This window comes from Tachyglossus aculeatus, chromosome 7, assembly GCF_015852505.1.
Source record: "Tachyglossus aculeatus isolate mTacAcu1 chromosome 7, mTacAcu1.pri, whole genome shotgun sequence".
Classification (NCBI taxonomy): Eukaryota; Metazoa; Chordata; class Mammalia; order Monotremata; family Tachyglossidae; genus Tachyglossus; species Tachyglossus aculeatus.
In genome coordinates this window covers 15,982,757-16,003,920 of record NC_052072.1, presented here as the reverse complement: position 1 = coordinate 16,003,920, position 21,164 = coordinate 15,982,757, and the positions used below count along the sequence as shown (strand labels likewise).

Genomic DNA, 21,164 nt, shown 5'->3' with positions numbered 1-21,164 from the left:
ACTCTCCCAAGCGCTTAGTACAGTGCTTCGCACACAGTAAGCACCCAATAAATACGATTGAATGAGTGAAAACTCAGTCTGACACGGTGTCACAAATGTAAGATCGTTTCTTCTGCCACTGCACCATACTGTGTCCAGGCGGACGCGTGTGTCAGAAGAACATCCCCTAATTCTTCCATTGCATTCTAGCCGAGGCACATGGTAAAGACATGCGTTCAGGACACAGCGTACAGCTCTAACCAAGCTCAAACATTCGTTGGAAGCAGAATTCCACCCATCTGATCCAGTGTGGCTTGTATGATGGCAGTAACTGTGGTATTTAATTGAAGTGCTTACTCTGTACCAGGCACTCTGCTAAGCACGGGGGTGGATACAAGCAATTTGGGTTGGACACAGGCCCTGTCCCATATTCATTCATTCGTATTTATTGAGCGCTTACTGTATGCAGAGCACAGTCTCAATCCCCATTTTCCAAATGAGGTAACTTGAGGCCCAGAGAAGTGAAGTGACTTGCCCAAGGTCACACAGCAGACACGTGGCAGAGCCAGGATTAGAACCCAGAACCTTCCCACTCCCAAGCTGTGCTCTATCCACTATGCTGTGCTCTTTTGGGACTCGATAAGGAGTAGTTCAGAGAAATAGCTAAGACTTATAGGAGTAGTCATATTTATTGAGTGCTTACTGTGCAGAGCACTGTACTAAACGCTTGGAAGAGTAAAATGTGACATTATGCAGATACATTCCCTGCCTACATAACAAGCTTACAGTCTAGAGGACGAGTAGAGTCAGAAAAGCCGAAGGAGAGATTTGACGCAACTTGTGAAATATATAAAGAAAAACAAGTCATCTTTAAATATGTATTATTTCATCTCAGTGAAGATGTGTGTTTTCACTCCTACGTGCCCATCAGGAATTTTTGATCAGTAGACACCCTTCCTGTTGTTCGTCTTGGGAAGAGCGGGGCTAGGAGAAAGCTGATTTGGGGAGGAGTTTCAGTGGGGCTGGAGAGAAGTCTTGGTTTTCCTAAAGCTGGGTAGCGTCTCAGCCCCTTACTATTCTATCATATTTACTATTCTGTTTATTGTGTTAAGGATGTGCATCTAGCTTTATTTCTCTTTATTCTGATGACACCTGTCCGCCTGTTTTGTCTTGTTGTCTGTCTCCTCCCTCTAGACTGTGAGCCCGTTGTTGGGTAGGGACCGTCTCTGTATGTTGCCAACTTGTACTTCCCAAGCGCTTAGTACAGTGCTCTGCACACAGTAAGCGCTCAATAAATATGATTGAATGAACGAATGTATTCGGGGGAGAAGCCGGAGGAACCGTGCAGGGATCTGGGTGGAGGGTGATGATTCCAGAATCCTCATAGCCTGGTCTTTGGCAAACCTCCCGCCTCTCCCTCCCTAATGTCCCATGGATCCGCTCTCTCTGGCCACCTCTCCTGCTGCCCTTCAACATCTGGCATTGGTATCAGGGGCGAGAAAGAGGTAAAATAAAACCTCGCCCTCTTTGTCGTCAGTCAGCAACATTTATTGAGTGCTTACTGTGCGCAGAGCACTGTACTAAGTGCTTGGCAGAGGACAGTATAATAGGTAGACCAGACCCCTGATCACGAGGGGTTTAGATACTAGAAGGGGAGATGGACGTGAAAATGCAGTTGTTCAGTGTTTTGTTTTGGGAAGTCTGTTTCGAAAAGGGAAGTGAAATCAGAGCATTCATTCATTTAGTCGTATTTATTGAGCACTTACTGTGTGCAGAGCACTGGACTAGCACTTGGGAAGTACAAGTTGGCAACATATAGAGATGGTCCCTACCCAGCAATGGGCTCACAGTCTAGAAGGGGGAGACAGGCAACGAAACAAAACATGTGGACAGGTGTCAAGTCGACAGAACAAATAGAATAAAAGCTAGATGCACATCATTAATAAAATAAGTAGAATAGTAAATATGTACAAGTAAAATAAATAAATCTGTACAAATATATATACAGGTGCTGCAGGGAGGGGAAGGAGGTGGGGAGGAGGAGAGGAAAAAGGGGGACTCAGTCTGGGAAGGCCTTTTGGAGAAGGTGAGATCTCAGTAGGGCTTTGAAGGGAGGAAGAGAGCCATTTTGGCAGATGTGTGGAGGGAGGGCATTCCAGGCCAGGGGGAGGACGGGGGCCGGGGGTCGACGGTGGGACAGGCGAGAATTTATTCATTCATTCAATAATATTTATTGAGTACTTACTCTGTGCAGAGCACTGTACTAAGTGCTTGGGAAGTACAGTGAGGAGGTTAGCGGCAGCAGAGGAGCGGAGGGTGCGGGCTGGGCTGGGGAAGGAGAGAAGGGAGGTGAGGGAGGAGGGGGCGAGGGGATGGACAGCCTTGCAGCCGAGAGAGAGAGAGAGAGCAGAGCCCAGTCCCACGCAAATTAGAGCGGGGGGGAAATCTAGGAGTAAGGGAATGGGAAGATGTACATGAACACGTCTGCTGTGTCACATGTCACAACTTCTCTGTGCCTCAGTTACCTCATCTGTAAAATGGGGATTAAGATTATGAGCCCCACCTGAGACAACCTGATCACCTTGTATCCTCCCCAGCGCTTAGAACATTGCTCTGCACATAGTAAGCGCTTAGCAAATGCCATCATTATTATTATTATTATTATTATTATTATATGGAGAAATAACCCTCAGGCCTTGGGCCTGGGGGGGGGATCTCCTCCATTTTCCCTACTGAGAGCTCACCTCCTCCAGGAGGGCTTCCCACACTCAGCCCACTCCTTCCTCTCCCCCTCCTCCCCCTCCCCCCCTTACCTCCTTCTCCTCCCCACAGCACCTGTACATCTGTATATATGTTTGGACGTATTTATTCCTCTATTTTATTTGTACATGTTTGTTCATCTTTATTTGTACAATTGTTTATTTGTACATTTATTTGTACTTTGCAATTTGTATTTGTACGTATTCTATTTATTTTATTTTGTTACTATGTTTGGTTTTGTTCTCTGTCTCCCCCTCCTAGACTGTGAGCCCACTGTTGGGTAGGGACCGTCTTTATATGTTGCCAACTTGGACTTCCCAAGCGCTTAACACAGTGCTCTGCACACAGTAAGCGCTCAATAAGTACGATTGAATGAATCCCCCCCTTCCCTCCTTCCCCTCCCCATAGCACCTGTATATATATTTGTACGTATTTATTACTCTATTTATTTGTACATGTTTATTTTATTTTGTTAATATGTTTTGTTTGGTTCTCCGTCTCCCCCTTCTAGACTGTGAGCCCGCTGTTGGGTAGGGACCGTCTCTAGATGTTGCCAACTTGGACTTCCCAAGCGCTTAGTACAGTGCTCCGCACACAGTAAGCGCTCAATAAATACGATTGAATGAATGAACCCAGCCATTAACTATCCAGTTCCCTTAGAATGCAGGGCCTATGAATGAGGAAAGCACACGTGGCCCTTCTCCCCCACGTTTACCACAGCGGGCAGACAACTTGTTTAATACCCGTTCTTCTCCCTACCTAGATGTGAGCCCTGTGGGGGACAGGTACGGTGGCCAACCTAATTAGCCTGTAGCTTCCCCAGTGCTAAGAATAATAAATAATAATAAGGATGGCATTTATTAAGCGCTTACTATGTGCAAAGCACTGTTCTAAGCGCTGGGGAGGTTACAAGGTGGTCAGGTTGTCCCACGGGGGGCTCACAGTCTTAATCCCCATTTTACAGATGAGGGAACTGAGGCCCAGAGAAGTCAAGCGACTTGCCCAAAGTCACACAGCTGACAACTGGCGGAGCCGGGATTTGAACCCATGACCTCTGACTCCAAAGCCCATGGTCTTTCCACTGAGCCACGGTGCTTCTCTGAGCAGTGCTTCACGTAGATAGGACACAGCCCTGGGAGTCAGAAGGTCATGGGTTCTAATCCCAGCTCCACCATTTGTCTGCTGTGTGACCTTCGGCAAGTCACTTCATTTCTCCCGCCTCAGTTACCTCATCTGGAAAGTGGGGATTGAGACTGAGTCCCACATGGGACAACCCGATGTCCAACCCGATTCTCCTGTATCCACCCCAGCACTTAGTACAGTACTGCTTAGAGAATCAATCAATCAATCGTATTTATTGAGCGCTTACTGTCTGCAGAGCACTGTACTAAGCGCCTGGGAAGTACAAGTTGGTAACATATAGAGACGGTCCCTACGCAACAGTGGGCTCACAGTCTAGAAGGGGGAGACAGACAACAAAACAAAACGTATTAACAAAATAAAATAGGATAGATATGTGGCTCAGTGGAAGCAGCACGGGCTTTGGAGTCAGAGGTCATGGGTTCAAATCCCGGCTCCGCCAATTGTCAGCTGTGTGACTTTGGGCAAGTCACTTCACTTCTCTGGACCTCAGTTCCCTCATCTGGAAAATGGGGATGAAGACTGTGAGCCCCCCGTGGGGCAACCTGATCACCTTGTAACCTCCCCAGCGCTTAGAACAGTGCTTTGCACATAGTAAGCACTTAATAAATGCCATTAAAAAAAGTATCTGGCACGTAGCGCTTACCAAATACCACAATTATTATTATTGCTTTTATCATTATTATTATTATTATTATAATTACTACTACTGCATGTGCACCCATTTCTTAACCCATTTTGCACTGGAACATATCCAGCCAGATGTGCCTTGTTAGGTGACCCCAAATTCTACCATCATGTTCATGCATAGTGAAAACCTGCATTGTGGCAGAATGCTTTGCACATAGTAAGCGCTTAATAAATGCCATCATTACTATGTGTATTTGATTTGGTCACAACCAGTTTTTGGGGACTTAATCTGTGCAGATCTTCAGATCTTCAAGCTGCAGATCTTTAAGCAGCGTGGCTCAGTGGAAAGAGCCCGGGCTTGGGAGTCAGAGGTCATGGGTTCGAATCCCGAGCCTGAGCGTGGCTCAGTGGAAAGAGCCCGGGCTTGGGAGTCAGAGGTCATGGGTTCGAATCCCGGCTCTGCCACGTGTCTGCTGTGTGACCTTGGGCAAGTCACTTAACTTCTCTGTACCTCAGTTACCTCGTCTGTAAAATGGGGATTCAGATTGTGAGCCCCACGTGGGACAATCTGATCATCTTGTATCATCCCCAGCGCTTAGAACAGTGCTTTGCACATAGTAAGCGCTTAACAAATGCCGCTATTATTATTATTATTATTATTAAAGGCCCGAAAAATTGAAAAGGAGGAAACATTAAAGGAACCGAAGAAGAGAAGCAGCATACCCCAGTGGATATCGCACAGGCCTGGAAGTCAGAAGGACCTGGGTTCTAATCCTGGCTCTGCCACTTGGCTGCTCTGTGTCCTTGTATGCCTCAGTTCCCTCATCTGCAAAATGGGGATTAAGAGAGTGAGCCCCACGTGGGACAGGGACTGTGTCCAACTTGATTAATTTGTATCTATCCCAGTGTTTAGAACAGTGCTTGGCACGTAGTAACGAGTACCATAATTATTGGAGAAGCAGCGTGGCTCAATGGAAAGAGCCCGGGCTTTGGAGTCGGAGGTCAGAGGTTCAATTCCCGGCTCTGCCACTTGTCAGCTGTGGGACTTTGGGCAAGTCACTTAACTTCTCTGGGCCTCAGGTACCTCATCTGTAAAATGGGGATTAAGACTGGGAGCCCCTTGGGACAATCTGATCACTTTGTAACCTCCCCAGCGCTTCGAACAGTGCTTTGCACATAGTAAGCGCTTAATAAATGCTATTATAAAAAAAAATTATTATTTATTTGATTTACCTACCCCAGTGCTTAATACAGTGCCTGGCACATAGTAAGCGCTGAACACATTTCATTAAAAACAAAAAGATTAGAACCCAGGTCCTCTGCTCTTTCCAGTAGGCCGCACTGCTTCACATTGAGGATAAGGTTCATAATTCCTGGCTCTGTTTTTCTTTCCCAAGGGCTTAGTTCAGTGCTCTGCACCGAGTAAGCACTCAACGTATACTGTTGTTTGTGGAGTACCCTCAAGTAGCTCGCTCCGTGTGGTACAGAGCGCTGGTCCCTCTCGCCCATCGTCCATCTTCCACTCCTGGGGTGGTAATGCCCCAACCTGCGGTGACTGACAGCTTGGCGGGGGGATTGGGGGTACACATGGCTGCAGGAACACCCCTCCCCTTTCACCCCCCAAAACCCAGCTCTAGTGGCACAGGTCTTTCAAAAAACTAGAGAAAGCCTGGTCCTAATTGTGGTATTTCTTCATCATCAATCGTATTTACTGAGCGCTTACTATGTGCAGAGCACTGGACTAAGCGCTTGGGAAGTACAAATTGGCAACATAGAGAGACCGTCCCTACCCAACGGTGGGCTCACAGTCTAAAAGGGGACTAAAAACAGTCTAAAGTCTAAAAATAAATAGAATAGGTATGTACAAATAAAATAAATCATCATCATCAATCGTATTTATTGAGCGCTTACTATGCGCAGAGCACTGTACCAAGCGCTTGGGAAGTACAAATTGGCAACATACAGAGACTAGGTACGAAGCACTGTGTTGTGTGCTGGGATCTCTGTTAAACATATTGGACGCAGTCCCTGTCCCACATGGGGCTCACGGTCCGAAGGGGAGGGAGAAGAAGTATTGTTGAATCCCTGTTTCACAGATGAGGAAACTAAGGCCCAGAGAAGTAAAGTGACAGCGGACAAGTGGCGGATCTGGGATTAGAACCCCCCAGGTCTCCTGGTTTCCAGTTCTCAATCAATCAATCAATCAATCAATCGTATTTATTGAGCGCTTACTATGTGCAGAGCACTGTACTAAGCGCCTGGGAAGTCAAATTGGCAACACATAGAGACAGTCCCTACCCAACAGTGGGCTCACAGTCTAAAAGGGGGAGACAGAGAACAAAACCAAACATACCAACAAAATAAAATAAATAGGATAGAAATGTACAAGTAAAATAAATAAATAAATGAATATTCTGTGCTCTTTTCACTAACCCCCCAGCTTCCTGGTCCCACTAAGACTCCCTTCCCGCGGGCTTCTCCTGGCCCTAAGCCTATGATAATAATAATTATAATAATGATGGCATTTATTAAGTGCTTACTATGTGTAAAGCACTTTTCTAAGTGCTGGGGAGGTGACAAGGTGATCAGGTTGTTCCACGGGGGGGCTCACAGTCTTAATCCCCATTTTCCAGATGAGGTCACTGAGGCACAGAGAAATGAAGTGACTTGCCCAAAGTCACACAGCTGACAATTGGCGGAGCCGGGATTTGAACCCATGACCTCTGACTCCAAAGCCCGTGCTCTTTCCACTGAGCCATGCTGCTTCTATAGGGAAAACTGAGGCTCCACAGTCCTGCCGTCTTCATTGGTCAGAAAGGAGTTGGTGTCTGCAGAATTCAGTAAATAATTTTGTTTCCCCCCCGCCCCCTCTCTCCCATCTAAACCATTAGAAGCGACTCCGGAGATCTGCACACGCCCGCAAGGAAACTGAGTTTCTTCGTTTAAAGAGAACAAGGCTTGGCCTGGAAGATTTTGAATCTCTAAAAGTAATAGGCAGAGGAGCCTTTGGAGAGGTAAAATGCACCGTAGCGTTGGATCAAATCCAGTCAGCTCTCTTAGTGCTTGGGGGGTTGTGCTTCCGAAGCACCTAACATTATCGTTCTTTCGCCCTGACCATTCTCACGTGGGCAAGGCTGTTTCTTCCCACACTGTCACGCCGATTCCAGCCGTGATGCGTGAAGAACATTCCCCTAATTCCTCGGAGTTTCATCCACTTTGGGGGGCGGGTAGTGAAAATACGGAACTGGCCAAATGGGAGTGGATCCCTATCCCGCCCGTGACTTTATAGCTCCAAATCAACACCAGAAGCGAGGGTGGGGCCCAACTTCTGACGTAGATTAGAGGTCTGTGGTTGAGGAGGAAATGGCAGCAGCGGCAGACACAGACGAGAGGAAAACTGACCGGACTAGGTAGACACCCCTGCCTGCCCCCCAAAAACAGCCTCAGTGATTTTTGACAGTGTTGATTTAAAGGGCATTAGGCATTTTTTCCAAAAACTGTCGAGACACTGTCATCAGTACATGAACCAAAGAGGGACGTCGGGTGGTTGTCTACAGGTAAGAAGCCTCCAGCTCATCGTGGTCCGGGCTGTCCCACGTCTTTGAACAAGTGATTCTTACAGGTGTCCCTTACAAGGTCTTACAGGTGTGGTAACCTAAAGCCCCTTCCCACGAGTCAAGGGGCTCTGACCCATCTGCCTCGCAGCTGTCTCCCTCTGGACCTGGGCTGGAAGGCCTTTGGGAGGGGATGGGACAATAATAGTAATAATAATGATCACATTTTATTAAGCGCTTACTATGTGCAAAGCACTGTTCTAAGCACTGGGGAGGTTACAAGGTGATCAGGTTGTCCCACGGGGGGCTCACAGTCTTAATCCCCATTTTCCAGATGAGGTAATTGAGGCCCAGAGAAGTTAAGTGACTTGCCCCAAGTCACACAGCTGACAGTTGGCGGAGCCGGGATTTGAACCCATGACCTCTGGCTCCAAAGCCCGTTACCCTTTCCACTGAGCCACGCTGCTTCTCGAAAGATAAATCCATGAAGTTTGACAAGTTTATTCATTCATTCATTCAATCAGTCATATTTATTGAGTGCTTACTGTGTGCATGCTTTGTGCGTAGGAGGCATTCATTCACACAGTCCTATTATTTGAGCGCCTACTGCGTGCAGAGCACTGTACTAAGCGCTTGGGAGAATACAACAATAAACAGACACATTCCCCGCCCACAACTAGCTCACACTCAAACACGCAAACACCACCAACTAAATATTAATAATAATGATAATGGTATTTGTTAAGCACTTACTATGTGCAAAGCACTGTTCTAAGCGCTGGGGAGGATACAACGTGATCAGGTTGTCCCACGGGGGGCTCACAGTCTTAATCCCCATTTTACAGATGAGGTAAGTGAGGCCTAGAGAAGTTGATGTGACTGGCCCAAAGTCACACAGCTGGCAGTTGGCGGAGCTGGGATTTGAACCCATGACCTCTGACTCCAATGCCCGGGCTCTTTCCACCGAGCCGTGCTGCTTCGCTGGAAGATGGCAGAGGTTGGGGAGACGGGAGGGGGGGGAGCCAATTTGAGTGAAGGGTGCAGAGGGACTTCCATGTGCAAGTGCCCCCTTCCCAGCCCACCTCCACCCCCTCTAAAAGCCAGACGAGTGCCCGTGGCCCGTGAGGAGGCAGCTGCCCACCTGTGCCCTCGAGTGCCCTTCCTAAAATCGGGGAGAGACCCTATTGTACCATCCTTGGTCTCTCACAGGCCCTCCTGCCTCTCCTCCCTTGAGCCGGCCCTTTCCGGTCTCCTTTCCCACACAGTAGCGCGCTCTTCGGATTCCCTTCGATTAGTCCTCTTCGATGGGGAAATCTCCCTTTTGCCGCAGCGTCCGCCTTCCAGTTAAGAACAACAACCCGGCTCGTGGTTCCAAATTTCCAACAGTCTGTTTTTCCTCGTTGAACCCGACAGGTGCGGCTCGTTCAGAAGAAAGACACGGGGCACGTGTACGCGATGAAAATTCTACGCAAAGCGGACATGCTTGAAAAAGAGCAGGTAAAGAGAACCCCCAGCAGAGTTGAGGTTCAGGATGTAAGGGAGCGGGTTTGTTCTGACCTTCCCGCCTTGGTTCAAGAAGCCTGAAGTGATGTCCCTTTCAGCTTGGTGGAAAATTCCAGTGCCTCAAGTATTTTTCTTGAGCTCTCTCTTGGTTACGTGTGTGGTTTGTGAGTGAGTGTGTGAGTGGGTGGTTTTTATTTTTATTATTCTTTTGAATGAGTAATCATTCCCAGGGACTGCCAGGTTTTTAAAATAAAAATAGTTTTCGGGATTTAAAGCGTGAATTTTTGTAGAGGTGACCCGCGCTGGCTCTTCTGTTGAACTGCTGACTGCTCCCTGCAATTCGCAGTATTAGCGCGGTGCTAGGAACTCAGAACCTAAATGGAGCGGAGGCAGAAATACGGCCCGGCACAGTGGGGAATAGGACACCGGCCATGTTAGGTCAGGCCTGTGACATCAGATCTTTCAGGTCCCATGGGATTAAGTCCTGAGGCAGCTGGTGAGGATGATGAAGGTATTTAAGTGCTTACTAGGTGCCAGGCACTGTACTAAGCACAGAAGCAGCGTGGCTCAGTGGAAAGAGCCCGGGCTTTGGAGTCAGAGGTCATGGGTTCAAATCCTGGCCCCGCCAATTGTCAGCTGTGTGACCTTGGACAAGTCACTTCACTTCTCTGTGCCTCAGACACCTCATCTGTGAAATGGGGATTAAGACTGTGAGCCCCCCCAAGGGACAACCTTACCACCTTGTAACCTCGCCAGCGCTTAGAGCAGTGCTTTGCACATAGTGCTTAAGAAATCATCATCATCATCAATCGTATTTATTGAGCGCTTACTGTGTGCAGAGCACTGTACTAAGCGCTTGGGAAGCACAAATTGGCAACATATTTTGGCAACATTGGCAAGAAATGCCATCATTATTATTATTACTAAGCTCTGGAAGTGCCCTCACATTAATTAGTTCATTTTCAACCCTCACAACAACTGTGTAAGGTAGGGACACAAGGCAGATGGGGGGAAACTGAGCTACAAGGAAGTGAAGTGACTCACCCGCGGTCACACAGCAGACGGACAGAACAGCTTGGACTCGAGCCCGGGTCCTCCAGAGTCCCAAGGGCGGTGTAGGGCAGTGGTCTCTGCCTGCCGGGGGAAGCGTTGCCCCATTTCCCAGCTGCCTTTTGAGTTTGGATCCCATTCCGTGGCCCCCCGAGAAACTCTGCCGCCCCACCCTTCCCCTGGCCCAAGCCCCCACTTGTGTGTAGAGAAGCAGCATGGTCTAGTGGATAGAGCATGGGCTCGGGAGTCAAAAGGACGTGGGTTCTAATCCCGGCTTTGCCACTTGTCTGCCGTGTGGCCTTGGACAAGTCACTTCACTTCTTTGGGCCTCAGTTCCCTCCTCTGGGGATAGGGATCAAGACTAAGAGCCCCGTGTGGGACAGGGACCGTGGCCAACCCAATTTGCTCGGAACCAGCCCTGGGTTTAGTACAGCGCCTGGCAATAGCACTTAACAAATACCACAAGTATTATTATTACTTAAAGATTGAAATGGGGGCCCCGCCTATTTGGCGAGCTCACTTTGGGGTGGGTGGGGGTGTCTGTTGTTTAACACTGCAGGCGAATTAACTGTTTAACTGTTGCAGGGCAACAGTGGCCTCTCTCTTTTGAATTAATCCAGGGTGTGAGACCATCTCCTCCCCATCGCCTGCAATGCAACCCGTCTCGGGGCTGGGTTTGGGGCAGCGCCGAGTCCTGGAAATGTTTCTGCCTGGAACTTCCTGGAATGTCCTCGATAATGGCCAGGACTTTCCACCCCTTCCTGCTTCTGCCCCTCAATCAATCAATCAATCAGTCGTATTTATTGAGCGCTTACTGTGTGCAGAGCACTGTATTAAGCCCTTGGGAAGTACAAGTTGGCAACATATAGAGACAGTCCCTACCCAACAGTGGGCTCGCAGTCTATAAGGGGGAGACAGAGAACAAAACCAAACATACTAACAAAATAAAATAAATAGAACAGATATGTACAAGTAAAATAGAGTAATAAATATGTACGAACATATATACATATACACAGGTGCTGTGGGGAAGGGAAGGAGGTAAGATGAGGGGGATGGAGAGGGTGTCGGCAGCTGAGGGGCAGTGAATCAGTCGATGGCATTTACTGTGCAGAGCACTGTACTAAGCGTTTGGGAGAATACAGTACATCAGAATTGTCAGGCAGGGAATCTGAGTGTTCGGTGCTTTGGTCTCTTTAGGGGGAAAAGCAGACCGAATTCTAGGTCTTTGTGCCCAAGATGATAGAGGCCAGGGGTCCTCAGGGACGTTTTTGCCACTATAAAAGTTGGATATAAGTTCCTCTAGAGGATTACGGCTTTCAGAAAGTGGGATACCTGATATGGGATAATGTTTATTAGTTATGTTCAAATACAGATGAAGAAAACCTCAAGCTCCAACAGGTGTTTGCCTTCGTGAGTTTGGTCATTACACAAGGCCGAGGGCAGCTTCCTTTGTCTCGGGTGGAGAGCCCAACTCGGGCCCTCTTTTCCACGTATCTTTTCTAAAAGATCGGAGAGAGGAGACATAGTGGGAAGTTGAAGACCGAAAGCAGCATGGCCTAGTGGATAGCACATGGTCCTGGGAGTCAGAAGGTCATGGATTCTAATTCCGGCTCTGCTGCTTCTCGGCTGGGTGACCTTGGGCAAGTCACTTCACTTCTCCGAGCCTCAGTTCCCTCATCTGTAAAATGGGGATGAAGACTGTGAGCCCACTGTGGGACAACCTGATCACCTTGTAACCTCCCCAGCACTTAGAACAGTGCTTTGCACATAGTAAGCGCTTAATAAATACCATTATTATTATTATTATTATTCTCGGCGTCTCAGTTCCCTCATCTGTAACATGGGGATTAAGACTGTGAGCCTGAAGTAGGACAGGGACTGTGTCCAACCATTCATTCATTCAATCTTTTTTTATCGAGTGCTTACTGTGTGCAGAGCACTGTACTAAGCGCTTGGGAAGTACAAGTTGGCAACATATAGAGATGGTCCCTACCCAACAGTGGGCTCACAGTCTAGAAGAGTGGGCTCACAGTCTAGATGCAGACTTGCATTCCTCCCAGTGTGTAGTACAGTGCGTGACACACAGTAAGCGCTTAACAGATGAGAAGCAGTGTGGCTCAGCGGAAAGAGCCCAAGCTTTGGAGTCAGAGGTCATGGGTTCAAACCCCGGCTCCGCCAATTGTCAGCTGTGTGACTTTGGGCAAGTCACTTCACTTCTCTGGGCCTCAGTTACCTCATCTGTAAAATGAGGATTAAGACTGTGAGCCCCACAGGGGACAACCTGATCACCTTGTAACCTCCCCAGCGCTTAGAACAGTGCTTTGCACATAGTAAGCGCTTAATAAATGCCATCATCATCATCAGACACCACAGTTGTTGCAAATACCACCACTACTCAAAGCCAAGAGTGACCGAGAGTTGTAAAGTGGAGTGTCCAGGCCCGCCTTTTCCATTTATCTTTCCTAGCAGACTGGTCCCCGTCATCCAGAACGGGGTAACGGCGAGGAGAGACGTAGGCAGAAAATGAAGACTCAAAATCAAGACTGATTGAGAAGTGTAATGAGCCAACTCACATAGAGAAACACCTGTTGGGGCTTGAGGTTTTCTTCCATCTGTATTTGAACATAAATAATAAGCATTACCCCGTATCAAGTATGCCACTTTCTGAAAGTCATAATCCCCTAGATGAACTTTTATTCAGTTTCTATAGTGGCAGAAGTGTCCTTACTAAGAAGTGGTATGTGTATTCCCAGAGTCCAGGGGCTGTATAGAATAGGTGGCTGAGGGGTGGTTTTCTCAATCAATCGCACTTACTGTTTGCGGAGTCCTGAACTAAACATGTGGGAAGAGGGTGCAGTAGAAGTAGAAGACTCAGCATGGATAGAGCCCAAGGATCTGGGTTTTAATCCCAGCTCTGCCACATTCATTCATTCAATCGTATTTATTGAGCACTTACTGTGTGCAGAGCACTGTACTAAGCGCTTGGGAAATACAAGTTGGCAACATATAGAGACGGTCCCTACCCAGCAGCGGGCTCACATGTCTGCCGTGTGACCTTGGGAAAGTCACTTGTCTGGGCCTCAGTTCCCTCATCTGTAAAATGAGGATTAAGTCTGTGAACCCTAAGTGAGACAGGCTCTGTGCTCAACCTGATTATTCAAGCGCTTACTACAGTGCTGTGGACACAGTGAGCGCTCAGTAAATACGTTTGAATGAATTTTGAATCCACTCCAGAGTTTGGAACAGTGCCTGGTGCATAGTAAGTGCTTAACAAATGCCACAGTTGTTGTTGTTATTATTTTGACAGTCTAGAGGAGGAGGTGATCACGAAATAGTTTACAGATCAGAGGAAAAAAGAATCAATCAGTGGCATTTATTGAGCGCTTACTATGTGCAGAGCGCTGTACTAAAGTGTTTGGGAGAGTATAAGACAACAAAAAGAATGCGGAGATGGGTGTGTTGGTAAGTGCTTAAGTAGCATAGCGGTAGTGTTAGTTGATATGTACATAGTCACGTAGCTCCTCTATTTCCCATTCTCAGTTCATCATTATCAATCGTATTTATTGAGCGCTTACTGTGTGCAGAGCGCTCACAGTTCAGTTCAGTTTAGCACTTGGAAGGACTCACTTCTTCCCAGTTCTAGAAGCCGTTTTTTGCAAGAGGGAAAATAAACATTTCTGGGTTTTGTCTCCGGAGACTTTCCTCCGAGTTGTGGGGGTAGGAATGTCCAGAGGATAATGCCCCAGGCCCCGCTTCCGAACCAATACAGGTGGATTATCCTCATTTAGTTCAGTGCTGTGTGCACATTAGGCTCTCAATAAGTACCAGTGACTGATCGATTAATTCAGCACTTTCTGGCTCCAGAAAGCGGTGCTGTACTAATGTACGTCTAGATAGCTTTGCAGTTGATAGGGGAGAGGAATCCTGATTTCAGTTGGACCCAGATGATCAATTTTGTTTAGATGTGCTCAAAAGGTAAATCCGCTTTGGTCCCTTTTATTTGAGAGTAGGTTGCATGGCTTAGTGGCAAGAGCCCGGGCTCGGGAGTCAGAGGACGTGGGTTCTAATCCCGGCTCTGCCACTTCTAGACTGTGAGCCCACTGTTGGGTAGGGACTGTCTCTATATGTTGCCAACTTGTACTTCCCAAACTCTTAGTACAGTGCTCTGCACACAGTAAGCGCTCAATAAATACGATTGATTGATTGATTTGGCTGCTGTGTGACCTTGGGCAAGCCACTTCTCTGGGCCTCAGTTCCCTCGTCTATAACATGGGGATTAAGTGTGTGAGCCCCATGTGGGATAACCTGATGACCTTGCTACCCCATCGTTTAGAACAGTGCTTGGCATCTAGTAAGTGCTTAACAAATACCATTGTTATTATTATTATTTTGATGCCCAAGGTCAGCTTGGGTCTTTGTTCAAAATACACTCAGGACAGTGTCAGAGCTGAAGAGCCAAAAAAAAAAAAAAGTGTGGGGTATGTGTATTTATAAATGGTTTTTTTGTTTTGTTTTGTTTTTTTGAGGAGCTGGTGCTGTTGTCAGCTTTCGATGATGATGGTATTTAAGTGCTTACTATGTGCCAAGCACTGTTCTAAGCGCTGGAGTAACTACAAAGTAATCAGGTTGCCTCATGTGGGGCTCACAGTCTCAATCCTCATTTTACAGGTGAGGTAACAGGCACAGAGAAGTGAGGTGACTTGCCCAGGGTCACACAGCAGACAAGTGACAGAGCTGGGATTAGAACCCACGACCTCTGACTCCCAAGCCCGTGCCAGGCTGCTTCTCGCTCCTTCTCTTTGTTAGTACTGTTTTTTGGGGAGTTTTTTGACCTTGCCATTTGCTTCCAAACCACCGTGTGTGAATGTGTGCGTGCGTTTGGGGGGTCGTTCACGCTTCTCATCCCCCACGTCTTTCCAACCGTTGCCGAATTCCAAGACTAACGCGATATTCCCCCTTTTGGTTTGAGAGCTTTTGACCGCTTTGAGCGGAAGCCTCAATGCCTTGAAAGGGTCAGTACCATAAACGTGGGTGAATTCTCAGAACTACTTGAATTGTTTGAACAAAAATGCATCTGATGAAGCCGAGCAAAGCCTGTAATTAATCCAATGCGTATACCTCCAGGTCGGCCACATTCGTGCGGAGCGGGACATTCTAGTGGAGGCAGACAGTTTGTGGGTTGTGAAAATGTTCTATAGTTTTCAGGATAAGCTAAACCTCTACCTAATCATGGAGTTCCTGCCCGGAGGTAATTACTTGATGACAAAACGGTCTTTTTCCTTTTTGTTCTATGGCTGTTTTCTCTCTTATCAATAATTAACCCCCCTTTCTAACCTCTGATTGTACTTACCAAACTTGCTCTCTACTCTGCCCTTTTTTTTTTTTTAGGTTCATAAAGCAGGCTGATAAACCCATCCCTTCATGTCGGGGTGCTCTTTAACAGCATTAGTGCCATAAAAAAGTAACTTTTTTTCATCGGGGCTCCTGATTTTAAGATTTGCATCTTACTTTTTCTTTTTCATTTCTGTTTCCATCCCTGTAGAATGGGGAGGTGGGGGCCAGGGGTCACTAATCGTTAGGTCCAGATGGCTCATTCATTCATTCAGTCGTATTTACTGAGCACTTACTGTGTGCAAAGCATTGTCCTAAGCACTTGGAAGGGTACAATACAGCAGCAGAGACACACAGTTCCTGTCCGTTAACAAGCTGACAAAACCCCAAGGGATAATGCTGCGACTCCAGTCGTCTTGAGTTGGTCTAGCTTGAGAGGCAACCAACCAACCAACCAATCAATCAATAGTATGTATTGAGCGCTTACTATATGCAGAGCACTGTACTAAGTGCCTGGGAGAGTACAATCGGGTTCAAATCCCGGCTCCGCCGATTGTCAGCTGTGTGACCTTGGGCAAGTCACTTAACTTCTCTGTGCCTCAGTTACCTCATCTGTAAAATGGGGATTAAGACTGTGAGCCCCCCGGGGGACAACCTGATCACCTTGTAACCTCCCCAGCGCTTAGAACAGTGCTTTGCACATAGTAAGCGCTTAATAAATGCCATCATCATCTGTAAAATGGGGATGAAGACTGTGAGCCCCCCGGGGAACAACCTGATCACCTTGTAACCTCCCCAGCACTTAGAACAGTGCTTTGCACATAGTAAGCACTTAATAAATGCCATTATTATTATTATTATTACAATAGAATTAGCAGACCCATTCCCTTCCCGTGATGAGCTTTCAACATTCATAATCCAATAAAAAGGGCGAACATAGTCAGCCTCTTGAAGCGCAAAGGCAGCATTTCACCTTTTTGAGCGAATATTAAAATTTCAGGACCTTTATGAGGGGAAAAGGAAAAGGTAATAATGTTTGGAAGCGCAGAGCAAAATCGACATTCTTGTAAGTGAACGCCTCCACTTTGGCGAAGTGCCATTTTCGTTAGCGGCTTTACCTATTTTAAGAAAAAAATGTTGCAGATTTTCAAAGGGCTTGGGAAAAAAAATCTGTCCACTAAACCAACGCCCTTGCACTCCGATCTATCCCCTTTATTCACCGCACCCCCACAGCACTTACGTCCGTATCTGCAATTTATTGTATTGTCTGTCTCGCTGCCCACCCACCTCCCAGCATCACATGCTGGAGCTGTGCCTTTAATAATAACAATAATAATGATAATAACTGTCATATTTAAGTGCTTACTGTGTGCCAAGCACAATACTAAGCACTGGGGCAGATACAAGATAATCAGGTCCCACATGGGACTCACAGTCGAAGCAGGAGGGAGAACAGGGATTGAATCCCCGTTTTGCAGATGAGGGAACGGAGGCCCAGAGCAGTGAAGGACCTTGCCCAAGGTCACCCAGCAGGGAAGAGGCGGAGCCAGGATTAGAACCCAGGACCTCTGATTCTCAGGCCGGCCCATGCTCTTTCCACTTAGCCACACTGCCCTCGGTTGCATTCCCCTCCCCTGAGGGGCCCTGATTTCAACTTTCTGACCAGCGAGTGAGACAGACCCCCGTTGCCTCCCTTGGCTTGTGATAACCGCACTGCCCCGACATGAACGGTGCGGGGGAGCGGAGCCCCCCACTTACCTACCGGGCACATAAGGAGCTCCCTGGTGATGGACATGTTTCCAATCCTCCCGTCATTCATTCATTCAGTCGTATTTATTGAGCGCCAACTGTGTGCAGAGCACTGGACTAAGCGCTTGGGAAGTACAAGTCGGCAACATATAGAGACGGTCCCAGTGGAGAGAGCACGGGCCTCGGAGCCCGAAGATCATGGCTTCTAATCCCGGCTCCGCCCCTTGTCTGCTGTGTGACCGTGGGCAAGCCGCTTCATTTCTCTGGACCTCAGTGCCCTCCTTTGTAAATTGGGGATTAAGACTACAAGCCCCTCGTGGGGCAGGGGACTGTGTCCAACCCAACTTGCTTGTATCCACCCCAGCGTTTAGTACAGTGCCTGGCACATCGTCATCAATCGTATTCATTGAGCGCTTACTGTGTGCAGAGCACTGTACTAAGCGCTTGGGAAGTACAAGTTGGCAACACATATAGACAGGCACATTGTAAGTGCTTAACAAATAGCAGAATTATTAGTATTATTAATATTATATATTATATAAAATATAGTTTTAGTATAGTAATTTAAAAAAGGAAGAGTCTCCTGGTGGATGAAGACGGCTGTTGTTCCCTTAAGTATAAAAGACAATAATTGTAAGCATGATAGTGGTGATTAATTTGGCTCCTACATCGTGCGGTGCCCTCTAAGCACTTGAGGCGTTCAGAATAAGGAAACGACACATTTCCTGCCCATGAGGGGTTTACATTAGGGAACAGCATGGCCGAGTGGATCCTAGTAGACAGAGCACGGGCCTGGGATTCAGAAGGACCCCTGTTCTAATCCCGGTGCCACCACTTGTCTGCTGTGTGGCCTTGGGCAAATCGCTTCACTTCTCTGTCCCTCAGTTACCTCATCAGTCAAATGGGGATTAAGACTGTGAGCCCAATGTGGGATAGAGACTGTGACCAACCTGATTAGCTTGTATGTACCCCAGCACTCAGGATAGTGCTTGACACATTGTAAGCGCTTCACAAATACCATCATCATCGTTATTATTATTATTACATTCTAATGGGTGAGATATGTATAGAAATATTATAGTCAGTCGATCGTATTTACTGAGCACTTACTATGTGCAGAGCACAGTATTAAGTGCCTGGGAGACGACATTACAACAGACACATTCTGTGCCCACAACGAGCTTACTTAGGGGAGTAGTCAATGCAGAACACTTGTACTTCCCAAGCGCTTAGTACAGTGCTCTGCACACAGTAAGCGCTCAGTAAATACGATTGATGATTGATGATGCTCTGCACACAGTAAGCGCTCAATAAATACGATTGATTGAGAACACCCATGACACCATGATCGATCAGATCCAGGATTTGTTTGTATCTCCATCACTCTCTCGCTCACTCGCTTACTCTCTCTTTCTCGCTTTCTCTCTCTGTGTCTCTCGCTTTTCTCATTTAAGTGCCGTATTACAGTTATATTTGTGTAACCTGCTACTGATTAACTACTGGTTCTGAACCCAGAGTCCTGCTTGAATCTTCCATGTTGTTGGGATAAAACAGAAATAACCAGACATTTCCTTCTCAGAAGGTTAAGGATGATACCGCTTGGCTATTCTAGAATATTAACATTGTGCTGAAATTGTTACCTGCAGTACAATGGTACACAGCGTAAAAGGATCTTTTATGAAATTAAAAAAAAAAAAACCATGCAGCTGGAGAGGAGCTGGGGATGGGTTATCCCGTGTGCTTGTAGAAGCAGAGTTATTTTGTTATTTCCATGTGGAGTTTGTTATTGCTCGTTTCTAATTTTGTGCTGACTAACACTTCTCTGCATGAGTCAAGTTCATTGGATGGTGTGGTGATGTTGCAATGGGAACAAAGGGAACTGGAAAGAGTTTCTCTAAAAAATCAAAAGTCATTCACCCATTGGCAAAGTAGCCTTTCTGTAATATCCTGAGTGGAGCGCATTTGAAAGCCCCTCTTTTTTTTAACCCGGGCTGTGGGATGAGTCCTCCCTTAGGCTGAAATCAGACCCCAGCTGAGCGGGCAGGGCCACAAAAATCGCTTTCATTTTGTGGCTGTGGATTTTGGTTTAACTTGAATGCCACCTACCAATCTCCCTAAAGAATGGCAGTGAGAACAAATGTTTGGCACCCCAAAATCCAGCTGGCCATTCTGGGACCTCCGTGAGTCTGCAGTGAGGAAGAAGAGATGGGGTTGGGGGGAGCCCAGGCCCCAACATCTTATTCATTTGGTTTCGGGGGTGGCTCTTTTTGTTCTTTTTTCTCTCCAGGTGACATGATGACTTTATTGATGAAGAAAGACACCCTGACAGAAGAGGAGACCCAGTTTTATATAGCGGAGACGGTGTTAGCTATCGACTCGATTCATCAGCTTGGGTTTATCCACCGAGACATCAAGCCAGATAACCTGCTCTTGGACAGCAAGGTATATCTGCAGTCACCCACTGGGACCTTAGGTGGTTCTGGAGTGGTAGTAGTATGTATTCTAGGCTGGAAGCTCACTGTGGGCAAGCCAGTCGTGTTTATTGAGTGCTCATTCTGTGCAGAGCACTGTACTAAGCGCTTGGGAGAGTACAAAACAAACAGGCATATTCCCTGCCCACACAAACTTAGTCTAGAGAGGGAGACAGACATTAATATAAATTACATAAATTACAGATTTAATAGCAGTAATAATTATGGAGTTTGTTAAGCGCTTACTATGTGCCAAGCACTGTTCTAAGCACTGGGGTAGATACAGTGCTAAGCGCTTAGTACAGTGCTCGGCACACGGTAAGCACTCAATAAATATGATTGACTGAACGTAATCAGGTTGTCCCACAGTAAGCACTCAATAAATACGATTGAACGGAATCAGGTTGTCCCACTTGGGACTCACAGTCTTAATCCCCGTTTTGCAGGTGAGGTAACTGAGGCACAGAGAAATTAAGTGGCTGGCCCAAGGTCACATAGGAGACAAGTGGTACATAAGTCTTTTAGACTGTGAGCCCACTGTTGGGTAGGGACTATCTCTATATGCTGCCAATTTGTACTTCCCAAGCGCTTAGTACAGTGCTCTGCACATAGCGCTCAATAAATACGATTGACGATGATAAGTGCTCTGGGGCTGGGAAGGGGGATGAATAAAGGGAGCAAGTAAAGAAGGGAATGGAAGAAGAGGAAAGAAGGGCTTAGAGGAGGCCTCTTGGAGGAGATGTGCCTTCATTAAGGCTTTGAAGCAGGGGCGAGTAACGTGGAGTGGGGAACAAAAGACATTTTCACCAACTCTTGTATTACCAACAATTAATTATTAATTATTAATAATAATTATTAATACAATTGTATTACAACAATTAATTGTTGTATTACCAACTGTAATACAACAGTATTACACTCTCCCAAGTGCTTAGTACAGTGGTCTGCCCATAGAAAGCGCTCAATTTCATTCATTTCATTTATTCATTTAATC

General features: G+C 46.9%; 1 protein-coding gene across 1 annotated transcript in view; it reads left to right on the top strand.

Moving 5' to 3' along the window:
* Positions 1-21,164, top strand: part of STK38 (serine/threonine kinase 38) — a 74,478-nt gene that overhangs the window by 36,524 nt on the left and 16,790 nt on the right. Inside the window, exons 4-7 of the mRNA XM_038749540.1 lie at positions 7,401-7,523; positions 9,477-9,560; positions 15,744-15,867; positions 19,987-20,141. Coding sequence (XP_038605468.1) covers positions 7,401-7,523; positions 9,477-9,560; positions 15,744-15,867; positions 19,987-20,141 — 486 coding nt within the window. The remainder of the gene's footprint in view (positions 1-7,400; positions 7,524-9,476; positions 9,561-15,743; positions 15,868-19,986; positions 20,142-21,164) is intronic.